Source organism: Symphalangus syndactylus, chromosome 12 (genome assembly GCF_028878055.3).
Source record: "Symphalangus syndactylus isolate Jambi chromosome 12, NHGRI_mSymSyn1-v2.1_pri, whole genome shotgun sequence".
Taxonomy (NCBI): Eukaryota; Metazoa; Chordata; class Mammalia; order Primates; family Hylobatidae; genus Symphalangus; species Symphalangus syndactylus.
The window spans coordinates 87151507-87170531 of record NC_072441.2 but is presented as its reverse complement, the minus strand read 5'-3'; the positions used below and the strand labels follow the sequence as shown (position 1 = coordinate 87170531).

The window sequence follows — 19025 nt, the reverse complement described above, 5'->3', positions numbered from 1 at the left end:
TGCATATGGGAAAGTCTCTTGTGACAGATTAAAAACAAGATGCAAGACAGCAACTCCTAGTACTGTATCAACATACAATACATATGCCTTAGTCTAGACCATCTCACAGAGCTCTCCCTCAATATCCTTTTTGTTTAAGTCCTTAATGTTCTAAGTATTTCTATTACAGTTCTAGAGCAATGAGTTATCTTCCCAATTTCAACTTCTTTCACCTCCAAGACAGCTATGCTTCCCAAAGCACCTCGATACAAAGGAACCTGAAGTCCTTGGTAGGCTTATTTGGCCTCTGCCCCTATGCAAAAAGAATGGGCATCTGTTACAACTCATCATTCACTATGTTATGAGGAATCTGTAATAAAAAACGAGCTTCTAGTAACTATCTAACTACTTTTTTGACTTTCTCCATTTACTGAATCTCTTTCAACATCTGCTCCCATCCTGAACTCAGGTCCTTAAGCTCAAACATTCCAGTTTGTTGCTCATCAAGGCTATTACTCATCATTCTGGATGTGTATTTCTAAGAATTTCTTTAAGAGTGTTTACAGAAAGCAATGCTGGTAAAATAAGAGGTCATTCTAGAAAATAAATATAACAGATCATGAGCTGTCAGTCATCTAAGAAATTACTGGAATCAATAGCCAGGTATAGATAGTTTTCTGAGTTGGGATGTCTCAAGCTAAATAGTTTCATGAATTTTGACAGTAACATATCAGAAAAAGTATTCTGCTCTTATTTTGTGACATATCTAATATACGAGTACAGATTACCTGATCCTCCAAGTATCACCCAAATTTATATTTCTGTCATTAATACTTTTTGATGAATGCATTTCATTTGGTCAGAACATTGTCCTACCTGTTTTCTGCAATTGATTTCCAGGTATAAACAGTCAATTCATTTCTTGCCCTGATTGTCAAAACTGGAACTCAAGCCTCAAAGGACAATACTGTATTCAAAATGAAAACAATGTGATTTTTGCTACAATTGAGATTATAATCAAATAAATAAGTTTAGTATTATGTTTGTATGGATCTAGATCCCTCATTATCTTTGATTGTTATGACTCATAATACATAGTCATAGCTGATGAAGTCTCAAGGTTTCTCAGTGAATGTTTCACTAAAGAACTTCAGGGTGATATTTTGGAAAGAATGAGAACATTAATAGTTCTCCTAATCCTGGTCTTAACCTTGAAGAAGACTTTATCTACTTGTCAGTAGTTTTGAGAGAGTCTTGAGTTCTAATGTTAAGTAAATATGCAAACTTCCATTTAGCACATCAGGGCTTTTAATTTCAAGTGTTATTGTAGAAAATGCCACAAAACAGCCTTGATGCCTTACCGTATGTAGCATAAATAATCCATATACAATATATCCTGAAGTTTGTTTGTGAAGAATATTGATCTTTGGAGTTTTCTTTGCTCTTCTGATGATATCCTTTGGAACCTCAAACGTTTGGTCAGGACCAGCTTCAGATACAGAAGAGGCTTCATTCACCTCTAGGAGACTATTATGTTTAGAATAATTTGATATAATGATGATTCTCTTTTTAATGAATTTCCCCTTCAAGTTGATGTTTAAAACCTTCACATGAAAGAACTGCGTCTGCGTAGCCACTGTAGCATGAAACATTCTTCTTTGCTCATTTTCTGAGGATTCATATTTAAATATTTTTGTTGCATTTAGTACCATCACGATCATTGGCTCTTCTCGGAAAATATTTTTACTGGCAGTTGCCTGACGGTTGGCCGATGGTTTTAGGCTCTGTGCATGATAAGAAAGGAATACAAAAAAGAAATTTTTGAGTGAGGAATACAGAATTGCTCTTCAGTGACCTCAGGTCACAACATTGGGCCCCAAAACATTATAGATGTGTAGAGCTGGGGCCAGGATACAGGGAAGGAGAGGATATCCTGAAGTAGTCTCATAGCCAGAGGAAGTAATATAGGAGACCACATAGTAAAAGAAGACTTTTCTCTAAACAGAATAATCCTTAAAATGTAAGATATAATAGCAACATAAGACAAGTGGATGCTGAGCCAATTATGAATTAAATTTAGGATAAAATAATGAGTTGTAGTTTTACTCTTACCAGCTTAAAATGCCAGAGCATAAAAATAGACAAAATACAATTAAATAGTGCTGAAAATGGTAAAGGGTGTCCACCAAAAACCACATACATCAATAGTATTTAGTTATTACCAATGTAGACAGGGCAATTTTTAGCATACAACTCATACTTTTCCTGCCTAAGATAAATGCTGTTAAAGCAGGTGAGAACACCTGTGGGCTAAACCCCTCAGAAGGCCCTCATCCCAGTAGGTTCAGGCTACAGACACTCTACAGAGTGTCATTTCCACCATTGCAGCCTTTCTCAATGTCAAGGCTCTAGGAGGTAGCATGCTGACAGAAAACCAAGGATCAGAGTGGATTGTCTTTAATATCCTCTCTCTATAACATCCAGATTTCCTTTATTTGGAGCAGAACACATTAATGAAGGGAAAGTTGTTCAATTTCAAAAAAAGCACTGGAGGAATAAGCAGGCCTCATTCACAAACCAGCAGCTCCTGGAGTGGTCTGATCTGGAATACCATATACAGTGATCATCTGTGAGTGATTGGACTTTATTTGATCTGACTTTTCATCCATGCGACCCATTCAGCCTAACACAGAAGAGTCCTTTCCCAAAGCAAGTTTAATCAGTAACCGTAGACTCATCCATGAGAATATTAATAGTAACTGATATGCAACCTCACAAGAAGCCACATGAATACAAGACCTGCATGAAGGGGATCATATAACTGCTGAGAGAGACATAATAGGACATTACATTGTATGATGATATTTTCAGAAAAAATATGTTTATACATACGAGTAAATATGAGAGGGTATATAGAGAAATGTGGCATGTTATAGATGCTGGAATTTCATGTAAAGTTAATTAAGTTTGATCTGGTTTGTCTGCATTTATTCCTTTTTTTCTGAAATAGTCATATTAATACAAAATCTAACGTAAGAAAAAAGGGAATAGAGCAAATTAAGGTTGGTGTTGTGGTTTCATCACTTGTTGCCCATCATAGTTGATTCCCTCTATTGTGTATCAGAAATATAGAACATTCTTTTTTATAATAAAGCTCATTAGAGTTTCAATTAGTTTTTAGACTATTGCTGATACATGCATATAGTAAGTCTGACCTGTCCAAATTTGAGATGAGTACAGCATTTATAAGGCTTATCAGAATCATGCAGTTATTAATTGTAATTTACTTTCTTTCATTTGTAAGTCTTGATGTATCGTCTTCTGTCTGCCTACATTTTCCCAAACTCCTGAGCTCTCTTCCCTATTCCATCACTTCTCTTTGTTTTTACAACCTTTTGGCATCACAATAGGTGTCTTTGACTGAGTCAGATGACCTTCATTTGTCATTTGCTTAGCTGTAGTTGTTCATATCTTAGAATATGGTTTCCTTTTTTTTTTTTTTTTTTTGCTTTTTTATTTTGGGATGGAGTTTCACTCTGTTGCCCAGGCTGGAGTGCAGTGGTGCGACCTCAGCTCACTGCAACTTCCACCTCCCTGGTTCAAGCAATTCCTCTGCCTCAGCCTCCTGAGTAGCTGAGATTATAGGCGCATGCCACCACACCCAGCTAATTTTTTTGTGTTTTTAGTAGAGATGGTGTTTCACCATGTTGGCCAGACTGGTCTCGAACTCCTGACCTCAGGCAATCCACCCGCCTCGGCCTCTCAAAGTGCTGGGATTACAGGCGTCAGCCACTGGGTTTTCATTTTTTCATTGAGTAAAGGTATTTATTGGAAGCTTCCCATGAGGCAGACACTGAAATAGGCCCTAATTTACGGTGGTCCACAGAATTACAAACTAGCCCTAATCTTGGAACTACTTTGAGTTAGGTGGGAAAGATAAACACTTATTAACTTCAGTTGTCATAAACAGTAGAAAAGAAAGAAGTTCCTAGGAAACAGAACACCATGAAGATTTAACCTGTTACAGGGTTCTAAGTGAGGATTCCCTGAGGATAAGATCTCAATATTGGGATCCAGAGGGTGGATAGGGTGGGTCAGGTAAGAGTTTTAAGGTGAAAGAAATATGGTGTGTGAAAATCCTAAAGGAAAAAGGAGCATGGTGTATGTCAAAGAAACTTGAACAAATTAGTGAGCAAAAGGAAGGGGTGTGTAATAGATGGGCGCAGTAGACCGTGAGTCCATTGCTGAAAGTTCCAGATTCCACAGCTCTCTCTCTCTTCCCCTAACAACACAGGACAGAAAACTTTCTGCAGTCGGAGATAATGTCAAGTTCATCAAGTATGCCTGTGGAAGCAAAAGATTAAAATGCAGTGAATTCTCAGTCTATACATTTGATTTACTGGCTGATCATTGATGTCATTTTTCAATAGAAGATGAAATCAGATTCCTACATTTTGGGTTGAAGAAAATGAATCAAATGGGGACCAGAAAGAGTGTACCTCAGTTGAGGAAGTGTTGGGTGGAGCTGATGATGAGGTCTGGGGAGGTGGGGAACGGCCCATGGCTGTGGACATGCCGGCTCCTGCAGAACAGGAAGGCCGAGTCTGCTCTTTGGACATCTTACTCCTTTTGGTTCCAGTCTCTTCTTCAGATGGTTTTTTTCTTTTCTACAAGTAGTTTATTTTTCTTGTTAATTATTTTCAGTGTCAAATGAAGCAGAGCACATTTTCATTACAAGGTAATATATTTATTATACATAAATTATTTTTCTTGGAAACTTAAGTACATCCCCAGGCCAATTGAAAGACCAGGGCATAGATGGTTTCATTTTTAAAAAGGGAGCAGAGAAAGTAACACACATCACTCCTTACTTGCTTGTGCTTTGGGATATGGTGACTTGCAGTTAAAAAACTAGGCTTTTGTAAACGTAGGCAAACTTTTTTATCTGACTCTCAAGTTAACATCCTTCTCTATTGGGGATGAAAATATTATATTTATTTTATATATATTTACATTATGTTTACTAAAGCGTTTAACTTGTTGCCTTGCAGAAAGATGATCAATTATTATGTAATTTAATAAATCTGAAACTTGATGGGAAACATATGAAGAAATAACTGCCTGCTGGACAGATTGAGTGGAAGAGCCACAGCAGAGCTTTCACTGTGAGACCTGAAGGCTGCTCCTCTTCCTGAAGCTTACCTGAGGTCCAAGAGTCTCCTCTGCTCCTTTAGCTGTGAGACGGTTGCTTGGGGTGGATGCAGGTGTAGCAGGATCCACTTCTTTCTGTTTCGTCTTTTTAGATGGGGTTATTCCTTTGACTGGAATGGATTCAATTTTATTCACAACCAATGCAGAAAAAAGGAAGATGTATAAACCCAGAGCAGATGATTGGGGACAGCTGAAGCAGTTTCAATACTATTTGCTCTTAGCTCCTGCTTGAGAGTTCAGGTGTGTTTTAGTCTACCTCTATTGCATTAGCCTAGTCTGGCTTCCAGGAGGCCAACAGGAGAAACAAAGGCACAAACACTGACTCATACTCCTCAGTGCTTTCATCACTCCTCCCCTGTGCAGTGAGAACATCCTACCTGTCCTCTGAAATCCATGTGCTCAGTCAAACCCTTTCCCAATCTTATTCTTCTATCATTTCCTTTTAAAATGTAAGATTCTCATGATGCTGACTGCTTAGTCATATTCTCCAGATGATCTATTTAAATTACAGAAAGCAGTGAAAGGAGATGTTAAATATGTTTGTGAGGTGAGATATGGTGAGTTTTGACCTTTTTCTTTTTTTTTGAGACGGAGTCTCGCTCTGTCGCCCAGGGTGGAGTGCAGTGGCGCAATCTCGGCTCACTGCCAGCTCTGCCTCTCGGGTTCACGCCATTCTCCTGCCTCAGCCTCCGAGTAGCTGGGACTACAGGTGCCTGCCACCACGCCTGGCTAATTTTTTATATTTTTTAGTAGAGACGGGGTTTCACCTTGTTAGCCAGGATGGTGTTGATCTCCTGACCTTGTGATCCACCTCCCTCAGCCTCCCAAAGTGTTGGGATTACAGGCGTGAGCCACCGCACCTGGCTGACTTTGTTTTAGTTATTTTAACTCAATGATATGACAAGAGGGGAGGTCTTCATACTTCCAGGAGCAATGCTTACATTTAAGTACCGTGTTATCTTTTGTATTATAAAGGATGATGATGTGTTGAATATTCTTAATAGAATGGACACATTAATTGGCTAAATGTGCATATCTCAGATATAAACAACAATTTTTATAATTTTATCTTGTCATTATGTAATCTTTCAAATGTACTAGAAGTCTCAGTCTCTCTTCAACTCTCTCTCCTTTTTGTTCTTTTATTGCACCTCAACTCCGATATACGTCAATCCACATTAGTAATGGAATGCCATAAGTTGTCAACTTGTTGGCATCTGAAGTACCAACATTGTCATGGCCAGTGAGTCACAAATTGGGAAAAGGATGTATCAGCTACGACCAAGGTGGCATTCTAATCAAGGTTGGGAAGGGTGGGGATCGTTGCAGGGAGTGGGTGTTCCCTCTTCCCAATTACCTTTTAACTTTTCTCTTTTAAGAGTTTCAGCAAGGTCTCCCAGTGTTGGTATTTCTTTGAAGAATTCTATTAGTTTGCCCAAACCAGCATCACTTGGGAACTTTTCCTCCATCAGGTCAGCAATCTGAATTTTGTCATACTCTTCTTTCATTTTTGGATTAAGTTTTAAATCGTTACTCAGTAAGGACTTAACAATTCTAAAATGATAATCATTGATGACCTCTAATCCCTTTAGTAGAACAATTTTCTTGTAGTTATTTGCCATCTCTAAAGATATAAGTGAGCCTGCAAGAGAAAAATGGTATACAGTGTTACACATGTATACAGACAATTTAAAAGAAGATGTATGCCTATGTGAATGAGTGGCCCATAAGAAAGAGTTGTTCATTGTGCCAGTTTTCAAAGGGAATGCTTCCAGTTTTTGTCCATTCAGTATGATATTGGCTGTGGGTTTGTCACAGATAGCTCTTATTATTTTGAGATATGTCCCATCCACACCTAATTTATTGAGAGTTTTTAGCAAGAAGCGTTGTTGAATTTTGTCAAAGGCCTTTTCTGCATCTATTGAGATAATAATGTGGTTTTTGTCTTTGGTTCTGTTTATATGCTGGATTACGTTTATTGATTTTTCTATGTTGAACCAGCCTTGCGTCCCAGGGATGAAGCCCACTTGATCATGGTGGATAAGCTTTTTGATGTGCTGCTGGATTCAGTTTGCCAGTATTTTATTGAGGATTTTTGCATCAATGTTCATCAAGGATATTGGTCTAAAATTCTCTTTTTTTGTTGTGTCTCTACCAGTCTTTGGTATCAGGATGATGAAGCTGGAAACCATCATTCTCAGCAAACTATCGCAAGGACAGAAAACCAAACACTGCATGTTCTCACTCATAGGTGAGAATTGAACAATGAGAACACGTGGACACAGGAAGGGGAGCATCACACTCTGGGGACTGTTGTGGGGTGGGGGGAGCGGGGAGGGATAGCATTAGGTGATATACCTAATGCTAAATGATGAGTTAATGGGTGCAGCACACCAACATGGCACGTGTATACATATGTAACAAACCTGCACGTTGTGCACACGTACCCTAAAACTTAAAGTACAATAATAATAAAAAAGAAAAAGAAAGAGTTGTTCATGGATATGTGTGATAAAGAAGGACTTAATGACCAAATGTGTTACTGTAGAAATAGAGTGAAGAACTGTTGCTTTAGCAATGTCCAAGTAATTCGTCCCATTGAATGAGGATAGTTGAACTGGGTCCAGGTGTTAGAAAGAGGTCTGTGAACAAGCAATTGTCTCAGTGTTTAGAGTATGGGCTGTGCAGTGTCAAAGTGCTTGGTTCCTCTTCCCATCCTTTTTTGGGGCTGGAGCCTATCCCCCAAAACCTGCCTGTTGTTTCTTAAATCTTCCCACACCCACCACTATGACTGGAGTGGCCTAGGTGTAAATGGACTGCAGCCCCCCACCTTATATGAATAACTTTCTGCCACAGCACTACAGTTTCATGCTGGGGCGCCGACCCTATTCTCCTTAACTCTTATCTTGTCAGCTCTCATTACTATCCTCTTCCTTGGTGTTGGACTCTGCCATATTTGTCCTCTGTGCCCATAAAACTATCACTTTCCTGGACATCTACATTTTCTCTATTGCAGGAACACAGGATTTATTGGCTGGAATATTTCAATAGTTGCTTGATTTTTCTTTTAGGCTTGATTTGTCTAATTCATTTTCATTTCACAGATCCACATTTCTCTCTATAAGCCACATTTTTATCCCACTGAAATCTTTCAATATTTGCCCATTTTCTTTTCAATACATTCCTTGCTTCTTGTATTGTTTCAGAAGACTTTGAATAATCTGCATTCTTTTTTTTTTTTAACCTCTGGCACTTGTGTGTTCCTTATATCTTACGTTTCAGAAGTATGAAACATTTTCATGCTTCATGACTTTGCTAATTCTCTTCTCATTGCCTAGAAAGCCATTCCCACATTCCTCTGTCTGACTACCTCTCCTACAACATTTTAGACTCAACTGAGAGTTTGTCTTCTAGAAATTTTCAGAGTCCCCTTATGGACAGAGTGTTACTCCTCTGGACCTCTTTAGCACCCGTGCACTTTAGCACATGATGACACTCAAAGCATGCTACGGATTCCCATTTCCTTTTTAAATTGACATAGCACTCTGGGAGGCTGAGGGAGGCAGTTCACCTGAGGTCAAGAGTTCAAGACCAGCCTGGCCAACATGGTGAAAGCCCGTCTTTACTAAAAATACAAAAGTTAGCCGGGCGTGGTGGTGGGTGCCTGTAATCCATAATCCAAGCTACTCAGGAGGCTGAGGCAACAGAATTGCTTGAACCTGGGAGGTGGAGTCTGCAGTGAGCAGATATCATGCCACTGCACTCCAGCCTGAGTGACAAGAGTAAAACTCCATCTCAATAAAAACAACTACAAAAACAAATATTTTAATTATAGAAAACATGTATTTGTGTACCTCTTGTGTAATTTAGATATTTAAACTCCTGGGGCTGTTGATTGCTTTCTTCTTGATAGAACATGAGTGTCCTCAGATTGGTAAGCATAGAATGAAGGAAAAAGTATATACAAAGACATACAGTGAAACTGAAGAACCTAAAAAGCAAATAAATACTCCATAAGCCTCTGAGAATGAAGAATAGATCACCTGCAGAGATCCAAAAATTAGATTGAAACTGATTCTCAACAACAAATCTACTTGAAAGAGGAGAATGGAATCATTTTTATATAATGCTGGTCCAAAGTCCCATATAAATTGCTAAACAAAAAGTTTAGAAATGGGAAGTTTTCATTTGTTTTGTGAGTATCGCAACACAATTTATTTGCAAAATGAAACCAGATGTGAGCTTACAGGAGGCTATGTATGATTTTTATTTATTCCACTTAAACACAAATGTTCATATGTTTTGATGCCGAAGCATTAGTGCTTTTGCTTTTGTAGTAATGACACTGATAACACTGGGGTTTCTAGAAAAATGTGCATTAAGTAATCTTTATAAACCTCCAAGTTCTGATTTTCAAAACATATCAAGCCACCCAGGTACAAAAGAAATGCTCTCATCTTGTCTTGAAGGAAAAAATAATTTTAAAACTAGAATTTCAATCTAAACAAAGTGATATTTAAACAAAAGATCCTCAAAAACTATTCTCTGAACCTCAAGGCCTCAGTAGTTTTTCCAGACAAAGATGCACACAGAAACGTTTTTGGAAGTACTTTTCAATAGAAAATTAAAAAAAAATTTAAAAAGCTGCAGGCCAAAAGACAAGCAAGAATGAAAAACGAACTTGATTATGTGTGCCTATGACTTAAAAAGAAAGCCCTGATCAAAGAAAAGAGAAACAGAAAGTATACCAACATGGTGGAGGGAGGGAAGAAAAAGAATATGACAGTTTACTAATGTAATTGTCTTAAAGGGTGAGATGGAAATATAAGTTTTAAAAAAAAGACAAGTAGGAGAATATAGAACTGTTTTAAACTGAAGTGAAGATAGCAGAAACAGGCCAAAATATGTTAATTATTAGCCTATACATAAAGAGGTTAACTAGTTAAATGACAACTTTTATCAAATTTGATTTAAAATTTCTATATGTATGTTGTCAGTAAAAGGTCACTGAAAGATGAAAAAAAAATTTAAATTATCACACAAGGAGAAACTAGAAGAAAGCCAGCTTATCTATGTTAGAATCATTTTAAAAAGATCTTAAGACAAAGAGTATTATCAGATACCACATGGTAAAAGGTTGAATTCCTGGGAAGATACAATAATTTAAATTATAGATTTATCTAATAATAAATATATATTATTTTTCATTATTGTATAGTCCTTCATGACAATATAATGTTATATAATATATTTATCTTCATATATACACATATGTACACAGTGCCACAAATATATATATTTATATGTGTATGTTTATGTTTGGAAACATGTATGCATGATCACATACACACATAATATACATTATACAACTATGCATGTGAGCATATCTATATATTATATATATGAATTTGAGAGGAGTATAAGAAAATACAGTCTTATAATAGGAGTTTTTATATTATATCTTCCAATACTAAATGAACAAGGTGAAAAAAACATTTTTACAAATTTGAGCAACATAATTGATAGCAATATTTATCTAACATATATAAATTCTGAAATCAACATTTAAAATATCATATTCTAGTCAAGTACACTGAGATATTGCACCAGGCTATACAGAAAGTCTTCTAAAAATTCTAAACTTTGACAATATAAATCTATTTCAAATTGTCTTCTGTGCCTCTCCCCTATACATTGCCACTAGAAAAATAAAAAATCATTAACTTTCAGGAGGGCAGGAAGTAATCTTAAAATGAATAAAAACTGCCTTGTACATCTGGTATGATGCTTATGTAAAAGTTAAACATACTTATGAAAATATTGACACAATTTATTTGAATAATTGTGTTTGCAAAATGGATAAATTTTCTACTATGTGTTTGCATTTGTAGAATAATATTATTTACAAAACATTCTCACATAGGTTTGTGTGTGAGAACATGTTTTGTAAAATTGAGATACCATAAAATACAGCTGTATGTCTAGATGTGTTTTTGCTTAATATTATTTCCTGATACTTTGTGCACATAATTATCTTGTCTTATTTTATCTTCTACTTTCATTTTAGGTTCAGGGGGTACATGTGCAGGCTTGTTAAATGAGTAAACTGTGTGTCGCTGAGGCTTGTTGTCCAGTGATCCCAGCGAGCATAGTACCAGATAGATAGCCTTCCAACCCACATACTGCTCCCACCTTTCCCTCTCAAGCACTCTGCAGTGTCTACTGTTCCCATCTTGTGTCCATATGGATTCAATGTTTAACTTCCACTTATAAGTGAGAACATGCAGTATTTGGTATTCCTGTGTTAGTTCACTTAGGATAATGTTCTCCAGCTGTATCCATGTTGTGCATATACAGCGTGGAATACTATGCAGCCATAAAAAAGAATGAAATCGTTATCTTGTCTTTTGCCCAGACCCCAATGTCCACCAAGCTTTCTAACCTCAGAGAATATATACTCAGAGAATTTGTTTTAAAATCTGCAATAGTCAAAATGCATATTCCTTCATTCATGCCCCAGTTGTAGAATAAAGGATATCTATCTCTGAAGTAAGTAAAGAATTGGAAGTAGTAACTGCAGTTTTTGCTTTTCTGAATATAGTTGATACCAGCCTTACTGCCCTCACCCCACTGCCCTGAAGAACCAATATTGATTTTTCCCTTGTGATTTTGTGGATTTCAAGGAAGCATCTAGACCTTTTCTATAAAAAATACCCACAATACTCACCTTACTGAGAATTTCTTCAACAGTAGTCCAGATCTTGAGATCTTCAGAAATGTAGGAAATGAGGATTGTTTTGAATAGGGAAATCAGTCAGTAAAGCTCTCAGAAACTGAAATACAGGATGTTATAATCTCCTGAAATGCTAAGAAAATGAAGTATTTTCAAAGACAACAAGGGAAAATGGACCTCCTTATAGTCACTTGACCAGTGCTGGCTTCCTCACACTCTGCTTTGCCCTAGGGAGAGAGGAGTTGTGAAACAAACGTGCAGACTCCTCCCACCCGTGTTTTTTGCTTTCCACCCTGTTAGAGAAAATGAACAGTTTCTTTCCTGTAGGTATCTTAATCAAAGTAAAATTTGTATCAAAGTTATATTTAAAATTTTTTTTCTTACAAATGTTGATATCTGAATGGAGTTCCAACCTTAGAACTTTCTTAGCCAGCAGACTTACATGTGGGACATTAGGGACCTCTATTCCGATGAACGATTGTCAAATACGAGAGAAGCAAGGTGGCTTCTTCTCCCTCCTTTCCTGTGCAGTTGCAGGAGGAGATCTTGGTAGGAGCATCTATTGCTACCAGTACTTTACTGCATCTCCTGCATGGGAGAATGTCTGCTATGAAATAGCAATTGGTTTAAATACTACCTGAAGCATTCACCCAGTCATTAATAGTTGGCAAACCTAGGGCTTTCCAGATCAGAAAGTTATTATGAATATATAAATCCTTTCTCAAATATATATAAAGGAGTTTAACACTAGCTGTCCTCTTGACTATGACTAGGTTACTTTACCTCAATGATTACATTCATGATTACTCAGGTTTCCTTCATTATTCATGGAAAAACACAAGTGGATAGTGGGCTCACAACATGACAGCATCGAAGCCTTGAAAATCCTGGAAAATGCACTGAACATCTGGTAGAGCGAGAGTCCTGTTAAACCCTTTGCTCAGCAGTGTTTTTCTGTTAAGGGCAGTGGGTGTCCTTCAGAGTACTATAACCCCAAGATGTCAAATAAATTACACCAACTGGCAGATGATGTGTTAACCCAGCAGCAGATCTGCAAGCAGGATGTGGCCATGAGTGGAAAGTGGGGCCCGAAATACAGCTGTAGGGGAGAAAACAAGTTTTTTTAAAATTTCCCTTTTTAGGTTATTAGTTGACACTCTCCTGAAAACAAATGTCAAATTAACAAAAGAAAAACAAGCAGCTTATTAATGTGTGCTCTACCCGTCACAAGGGATAGGCCTCAGTTCAAAAGTATTTCTCTCTCCAGGCTGTGGCTTAGAAACCTTGTTTAAATAGTATTTCAATAAAGAGCCATAAATTCTATATAGTGAAAAGCAAAGGAGAAAGCAGTTCTAGTCATTTAAAAGGTGGGAAAACGTGGGAAGGTAGTAAAATCTGTTCCCAGATTCCTCAGGTTCCTGGTGGTGCCTTCTCTGGGCTGAAAAGATTTATGTCCTGCCATCAGGCAAATAGTGCCTGAGGCAGCATGTTCCCCTCCATTTTCTGTTTTTAACTTAACAGTCCTAAGTATTTTGAGAGGTATTTTTGGTTTGCTTCACAAATAATACAAATGGTCTGAGGCCATCTATGGAGCAGAAGAAAGCTGATCGTCTTAGTACAAACTAGGGTCATGGAGAGGACAGTTGACGTCTGGATTTGGAGCCATATGATAACTTTATCAAAGCAAAAGTAAGTTAAGAAAAAGCAAGGAGGATCTGGAAGGATGGCCATAAAAATACCTTTGAGTGTTCATGGTTTTCTTTTATAGGTTTATGTTGCTGTTAATGTAGAGACACTGAGTTGATCTTAAGATAATAGGTAGAGAGGGATATTAGGAAGGTCAGGTTACCCCAATTCAAAGGTCAGGGAGTAGAGGAAACTTGGTAGAAATTACCATGTTTCAGGACATTTTTCTTTCCCTTTTTTGGTAGTCATTTCATGTAGAGTAATGCCTTGGTTAGGACTCCAGCATACAACATACAAATTACTGTCACCAGTGAAGATAATTCAGAACATTGCTCCATAATCCATACTGTGCAGATAAAATTGTAATAGATGAAGCAAAGAAATGCTTTAAAAATGTGCATTTGTACTGATTCTGAAGCAGTGGGCAATAATTTGCAATTTGTGCCATCACACAGAAAGCTCACTAATAGAACATACAAGAGCTCCTGATAAGGGGGAAAACGTCTGGATGAACCTTCATGACTTTTTATCATCTGAAGTACTAATTCCTATGCTCATTCAAAGTCCTCAGGAAAAGTTCCCACCAGATTAATGTTCTAACCAAGATGTTAGTAAATTACTGCCTGTGGGACAATACTAACACACCATCCACTTTGTAAGTAAAATTTTATTGAAACACAACTGTGATTATTCACTTATGCATTGTCAATGTCTACTTCATGGTGCAATGAAGAGTTGACTAGCAACAGAGTCCATCCAGCTGCAGAGTGTAAAGATTTTGCTGTATGGCTTATTATGGAAAACGTTTGTCAATCTGTACCCAGTCATCAGTCTAGGAGACAGCAGAAAGCCTCTAAGGAGAAAAGCAAAAGTAAGTAGAAGAGCAATGTTAAATCAAGTTTAGCCTAAAGCTGCCTTCTTACATATTCTAAGTTCAGCCTAAATGTTTCTCATACAGCGTGAATGATGGCCTAAATGGGAGTGTAAACAGACTGTAGTATACTCTTGTGTCAATCACCAAGTTTTGGCCAATCAAATGTGGCCAACTTGTTCAAACCGCGTTCAAATAAGGCAAACTCTGAGCTATAACCAATCCAGCTCTCTATCTCATGTCCATTTTCTGTATCTCACTTTTCTTTTTCTCTTCATAAATCTTCCACTATGTGGCTGCGCTGGAGTCTCTGAGCCTACTCTGGCTTGGGAGGCTGCCTGAATAACAAATCCTTCATTGCTCAGTTAAACTCTTTTAAATTTAATTCAGCTGAAGCTTTTCTCTTACACATCACACCAAGAAACCACATTTGGGACTTTTAAAGTCCATTGTAAACCCATGGATAAAGCCTTGTGATAATTTTTGTGATCTCAGAAAGGAAAATGGAAGTGGAGAGTGTTAAAGCCTTTCTCTAATTATCCCTAAGAGTCAGAACAAAACGCATTTGTTGAGAGCCTCAGTTAGCAAGATTGCTTTATGCATTCATGGCCATCAGCCACCTCAGTCAGGTGCCTTCTCCTTTTGTCTCTCAAGTAAATAAATTTCTCTTTCTCAAGGAAGAGGGAAAGGTTATTGAGTTTTAAATGTTGAACCAATCTTATGTCCCTGAGATAAAACACTTTTAATGATGTATTATAATTTATCATACTGATAAGTATATTGGTAAGTATAATTTTTCAATATTTTAAGTGTTTTTGCATTTATTTTCATGTGAGAATTGGTTTTTGTTTTAGTTTCTGTGTAATATCTTTAATTTTAGTGTGACAGCAAACTGACATTTCTAAAACAGATTGTATAGACGTGGTAAACTTTTATCCTCAAATGTCTGATAGAATTCAAAGTATCTGTTCCCAAAACTTTCACTACGGAAAGATTTTTGTTACAACTTCTCTTTCTCTAATAGATATAAAAATATTTAGTTGTTTTATTTCCTTACAAGACAGTTTTGGTAAATTGTGTTTCACAGGATTTTTTTTGTAATACATTTTTGTTTTACAGGACTTACGCGAGTAAGTAAACTTATTTGCATAATATTTTTCATAATTTTTTATTACCATTTTAATATCTGTAGTGTCATCCCTTTACATTCCTGATACTGACCATTTATATTATCCTCCCTTATTTTTCTTGATTATTCTTGGTAGGATCTCTGAGGAGGATGCTCAAGGAAGTTCAAAGTCAAGAGGAAAGACAAAAAGGACAGTAAAGGATTCTGAAGCCTTTGGCACTGACATTCAGGACAAAAAGTAAATAACATTTTAACAACTAGCCAGACTAACAAAAAATCTCATACTAAAGGTCTGTTTATTTCAGTTCCTATTACCTGATCATATATGTCTTCCTTTTGACAAAAAAAAAAAAGAAAGAAAAAGCAAGTTATGCTAAAGACAAGGAAAAACAGTCTGAAGAGTCAAAAGAACCATTAGAAGCAGACTCAGATATGATCCTGATGTGGAAATTTGCTGACAGGGAATCTAAAATTACTATGATTAATGTGTTAAGAGCTCTAATGGAAAAAGTAGACTGCATACCGAACAGATGGGTAACATAAGCAGACAGAAGAAAACACTAAAAGTGGGATCAAACAAAAATGTATGAAGTGAAACAATGGTAACAGAAATTGAAAATAATCAATAGACCAGACATAATCTAGAAAAGAATGTTACCTTGAAGATACTTCAATAGAAATTTCCAAAACTAAATGCACAAGAAAAAAGTATTAAGCCCTCCAGCCGACAGAATATCTAATAACTGTGGTGGGATAACTTAAGATGTAGCATATACGTAATTGAAAAGCCAGAAGGAAAGAAGGAAGCATAAAAAGTACTGAAATGGTCTCTTTGTCTGGTGTGACACCTGAGGTTCTTGGTCACATGGCCACAGAGATCAAGGATGCAGACACACACAAAGGGTGAGGTTTAGAGCTGAATTTTAATAGACAAAAGAAAGAGAATAGCTCTCTGCTACAGAGAGGAGTCCTGGAAAAATGGTTGCTGATCTGCTGTGAAATGCAGAGATTTTTATAGATGAGCTAGTGGGGAGACGGTGTCTGATCTATATAGGGTGTGAAAAACTGGTTAGGACCAGCTGTGCCATCTGCATAGGGCCCAAATCTCTGGCTGCCTCTACCCCCATCTTTTATTATGCAGGTGGGTAGCTACTCCATGTTGCTTATTTCTTTCTTACTGTACACATGATAACAAAAAAGGAAAGGTGGAGCCCCATGGTGAACATGCCTGGCACCAGGTAGCCTTTTCTATTGGTGCAGCTGCCAGCATCCCCTTATGCAAGCTCCCAGCTTCCGTCTCTATGTTTGTAGTTCGATCTTTCAGGCTGCTCTTTATTAGAAAATAAGTGATTTTGGGGCTGCTTTTTGTTAGAAGGGAAGTTCTGCCAAGGACTCTTTTGCCCTCACTATCTGCCTAAGATAATATCTTTCTATCTCCTGTATCAGTATTTAGAGAAATAATTGCCAAGAAATATTTAAAACCAACCAGAGCCAAAACCTCAGATGTGGAAGCTCAGATATTATCCACTGTGATAAATGCTGAAAAACAAATCATATCTGGACATTTTATATTTCAACTGCAGAAAAGTCAAAGAAAAATCTTGGTCAAAGTCAGAAAAGTAAAATATTGTATTATATATAGAGAAACAATTCCAAGAATCACTGTGGAGTTTTTGTCAGAAATACTGGAGGCAATAAGAGAAAGAAGAAGATAAAATGAAATACTTAAGTATATTGAAAGAAAAAGCATGGCAATCTAGAATTCTATATCTGGCAAAATTATTATTCAAAAGTGAAGGAGATCAAATCTACATGAAGGAAAGAAGACCGTCAGAGAAGGCATAAATGCAAGTCAATTAAATTTTAAAAATTTTGATTCTGAATTGATTTAAAAGATAACTTTCTTTTAAGTAATAATAGTAATGATGTATTCAGTCATTATAGTATATAAATACAAGAAATGAGCCAGGGAAAAAATGGAGGAATGGGGATTTTCTGTTATATGGTATGTGTTGTATACATAAAGCAATATAGTAATATTTAAAGATAGATTTTGGTTAGTTAAAGCTATATTTTTGAAACTCTAAGCAAATAATAAAATTTTTTTAAAAAGTATAATTCATATGTTGAGAAGAAAAGAAAAAATCATTGCTCAGTTAAAACAATAAAAGGCAGAAAAAGAGGGGCAAAGAAACAAAGAACAAATGCAACAAATAGAATGCAGTTGCAAAACTGTAGATACTAATCTAACTATAACAACTATAGAAGAGCTCTGATTTGTAGCAATTGCCGATTCCCGTGGTGTAAATATCACCTCCTCTGCTGCCTTTATAATGCAAAATATTTGACAACCAGCAGAAAAATTCCTCAATACTTAATAATCTGTTTTTTCTAGTTTGGTAGGCTGAGGAGGGTGGATCACAAGGTCAGGAGTTCGATATCAGCCTGGCCAACATGGTGAAACCCCATCTCTAGTAAAAATACAAAAATTAGCCAGGTGTGGTGGCAGGCACCTGTAGTCCCAGCTACTCAGGAGGCTGAGGCAGGAGAATCACTTGAACCTGGGAGGTAGAGGTTGCAGTGAGTCGAGATTGCACCACCGCATTGCAGCCTGGGCAACAGAGCAAGACTCCATCTCAAAATAATAATAATAATAAATATCATCATCATCATCATCATCATCATCATCATCATCATCATCATCTGTTTTATCTAATTTCTAGCTGAGGAATGAGTGTGCTGCCTTCAATTCATCCTCTTATTGCATAAAATCTCGCAATTATGTACCTATTTTTTTCACAATGAAACTTCCATTCTTCCCTTTACAAAAAAAGGTAGCTTACTATTTTACCATTCTAACCTCATTTTCCATACCCTTCTGCATATACCAAAGTTTCAGTTGTGTGGAACTACTTGTGTTATTTCACACTTTTGAGTATTTTGAGAAGTGTGAAAAGTTATTTCACACTTTTGAGAGACAGATCTGATGGCTTTTCTTTAAAGGAGACCAATCACATCATGAAGACCTTGATGTCCTAAATACTCAATAGTGTGAAATAGTTCTCAATGCTATTGATACTATTGATACTCAATAGTATCAATACTTTAAATGTCTTTATCTTGCTAAGAACAATGATTCCTACCGCATATTGATTTCTCATGATGCACTAGAAGACTGTAAAATATAATGTATGTGCTTTATGTCACTAGATTTTCAAATCAACCCTATGAGGCAGAGTTTCCCCATTTTAGAGAAGACTATTGTCTTAGTCAACTTGAGTCTCAGAATACTATAACAAAATAACATAGACTGAGTAGCTTAAACGACAGGCATTTCCCCCAGTTCTGGAGGTTGGGGTTCCAAGATCAAGGTGCCAGCCAACTTAGTTTCTGGTGTGGGCCTTCTTTCTGGCTTG

The 19025-nt window shown here is 36.8% G+C and overlaps 1 protein-coding gene across 2 annotated transcripts in view; it reads right to left on the bottom strand.

Moving 5' to 3' along the window:
• Positions 1-12142, bottom strand: part of PYHIN1 (pyrin and HIN domain family member 1) — a 39351-nt gene extending 27209 nt beyond the window's left edge. The window contains exons 1-5 of one of the 2 annotated variants that reach the window (XM_063626949.1): positions 11918-12142; positions 6548-6832; positions 5182-5300; positions 4479-4646; positions 1341-1763 (exon numbers count right to left, since the gene is read on the bottom strand). In XM_063626949.1, the coding sequence (XP_063483019.1) occupies positions 1341-1763; positions 4479-4646; positions 5182-5300; positions 6548-6812 (975 nt within the window). In that variant the 5' untranslated portion in view covers positions 6813-6832; positions 11918-12142. The remainder of the gene's footprint in view (positions 1-1340; positions 1764-4478; positions 4647-5181; positions 5301-6547; positions 6833-11917) is intronic. The other variant, XM_063626948.1, reaches the window with a different exon arrangement.
• Positions 12143-19025: the final 6883 nt, after the last annotated feature.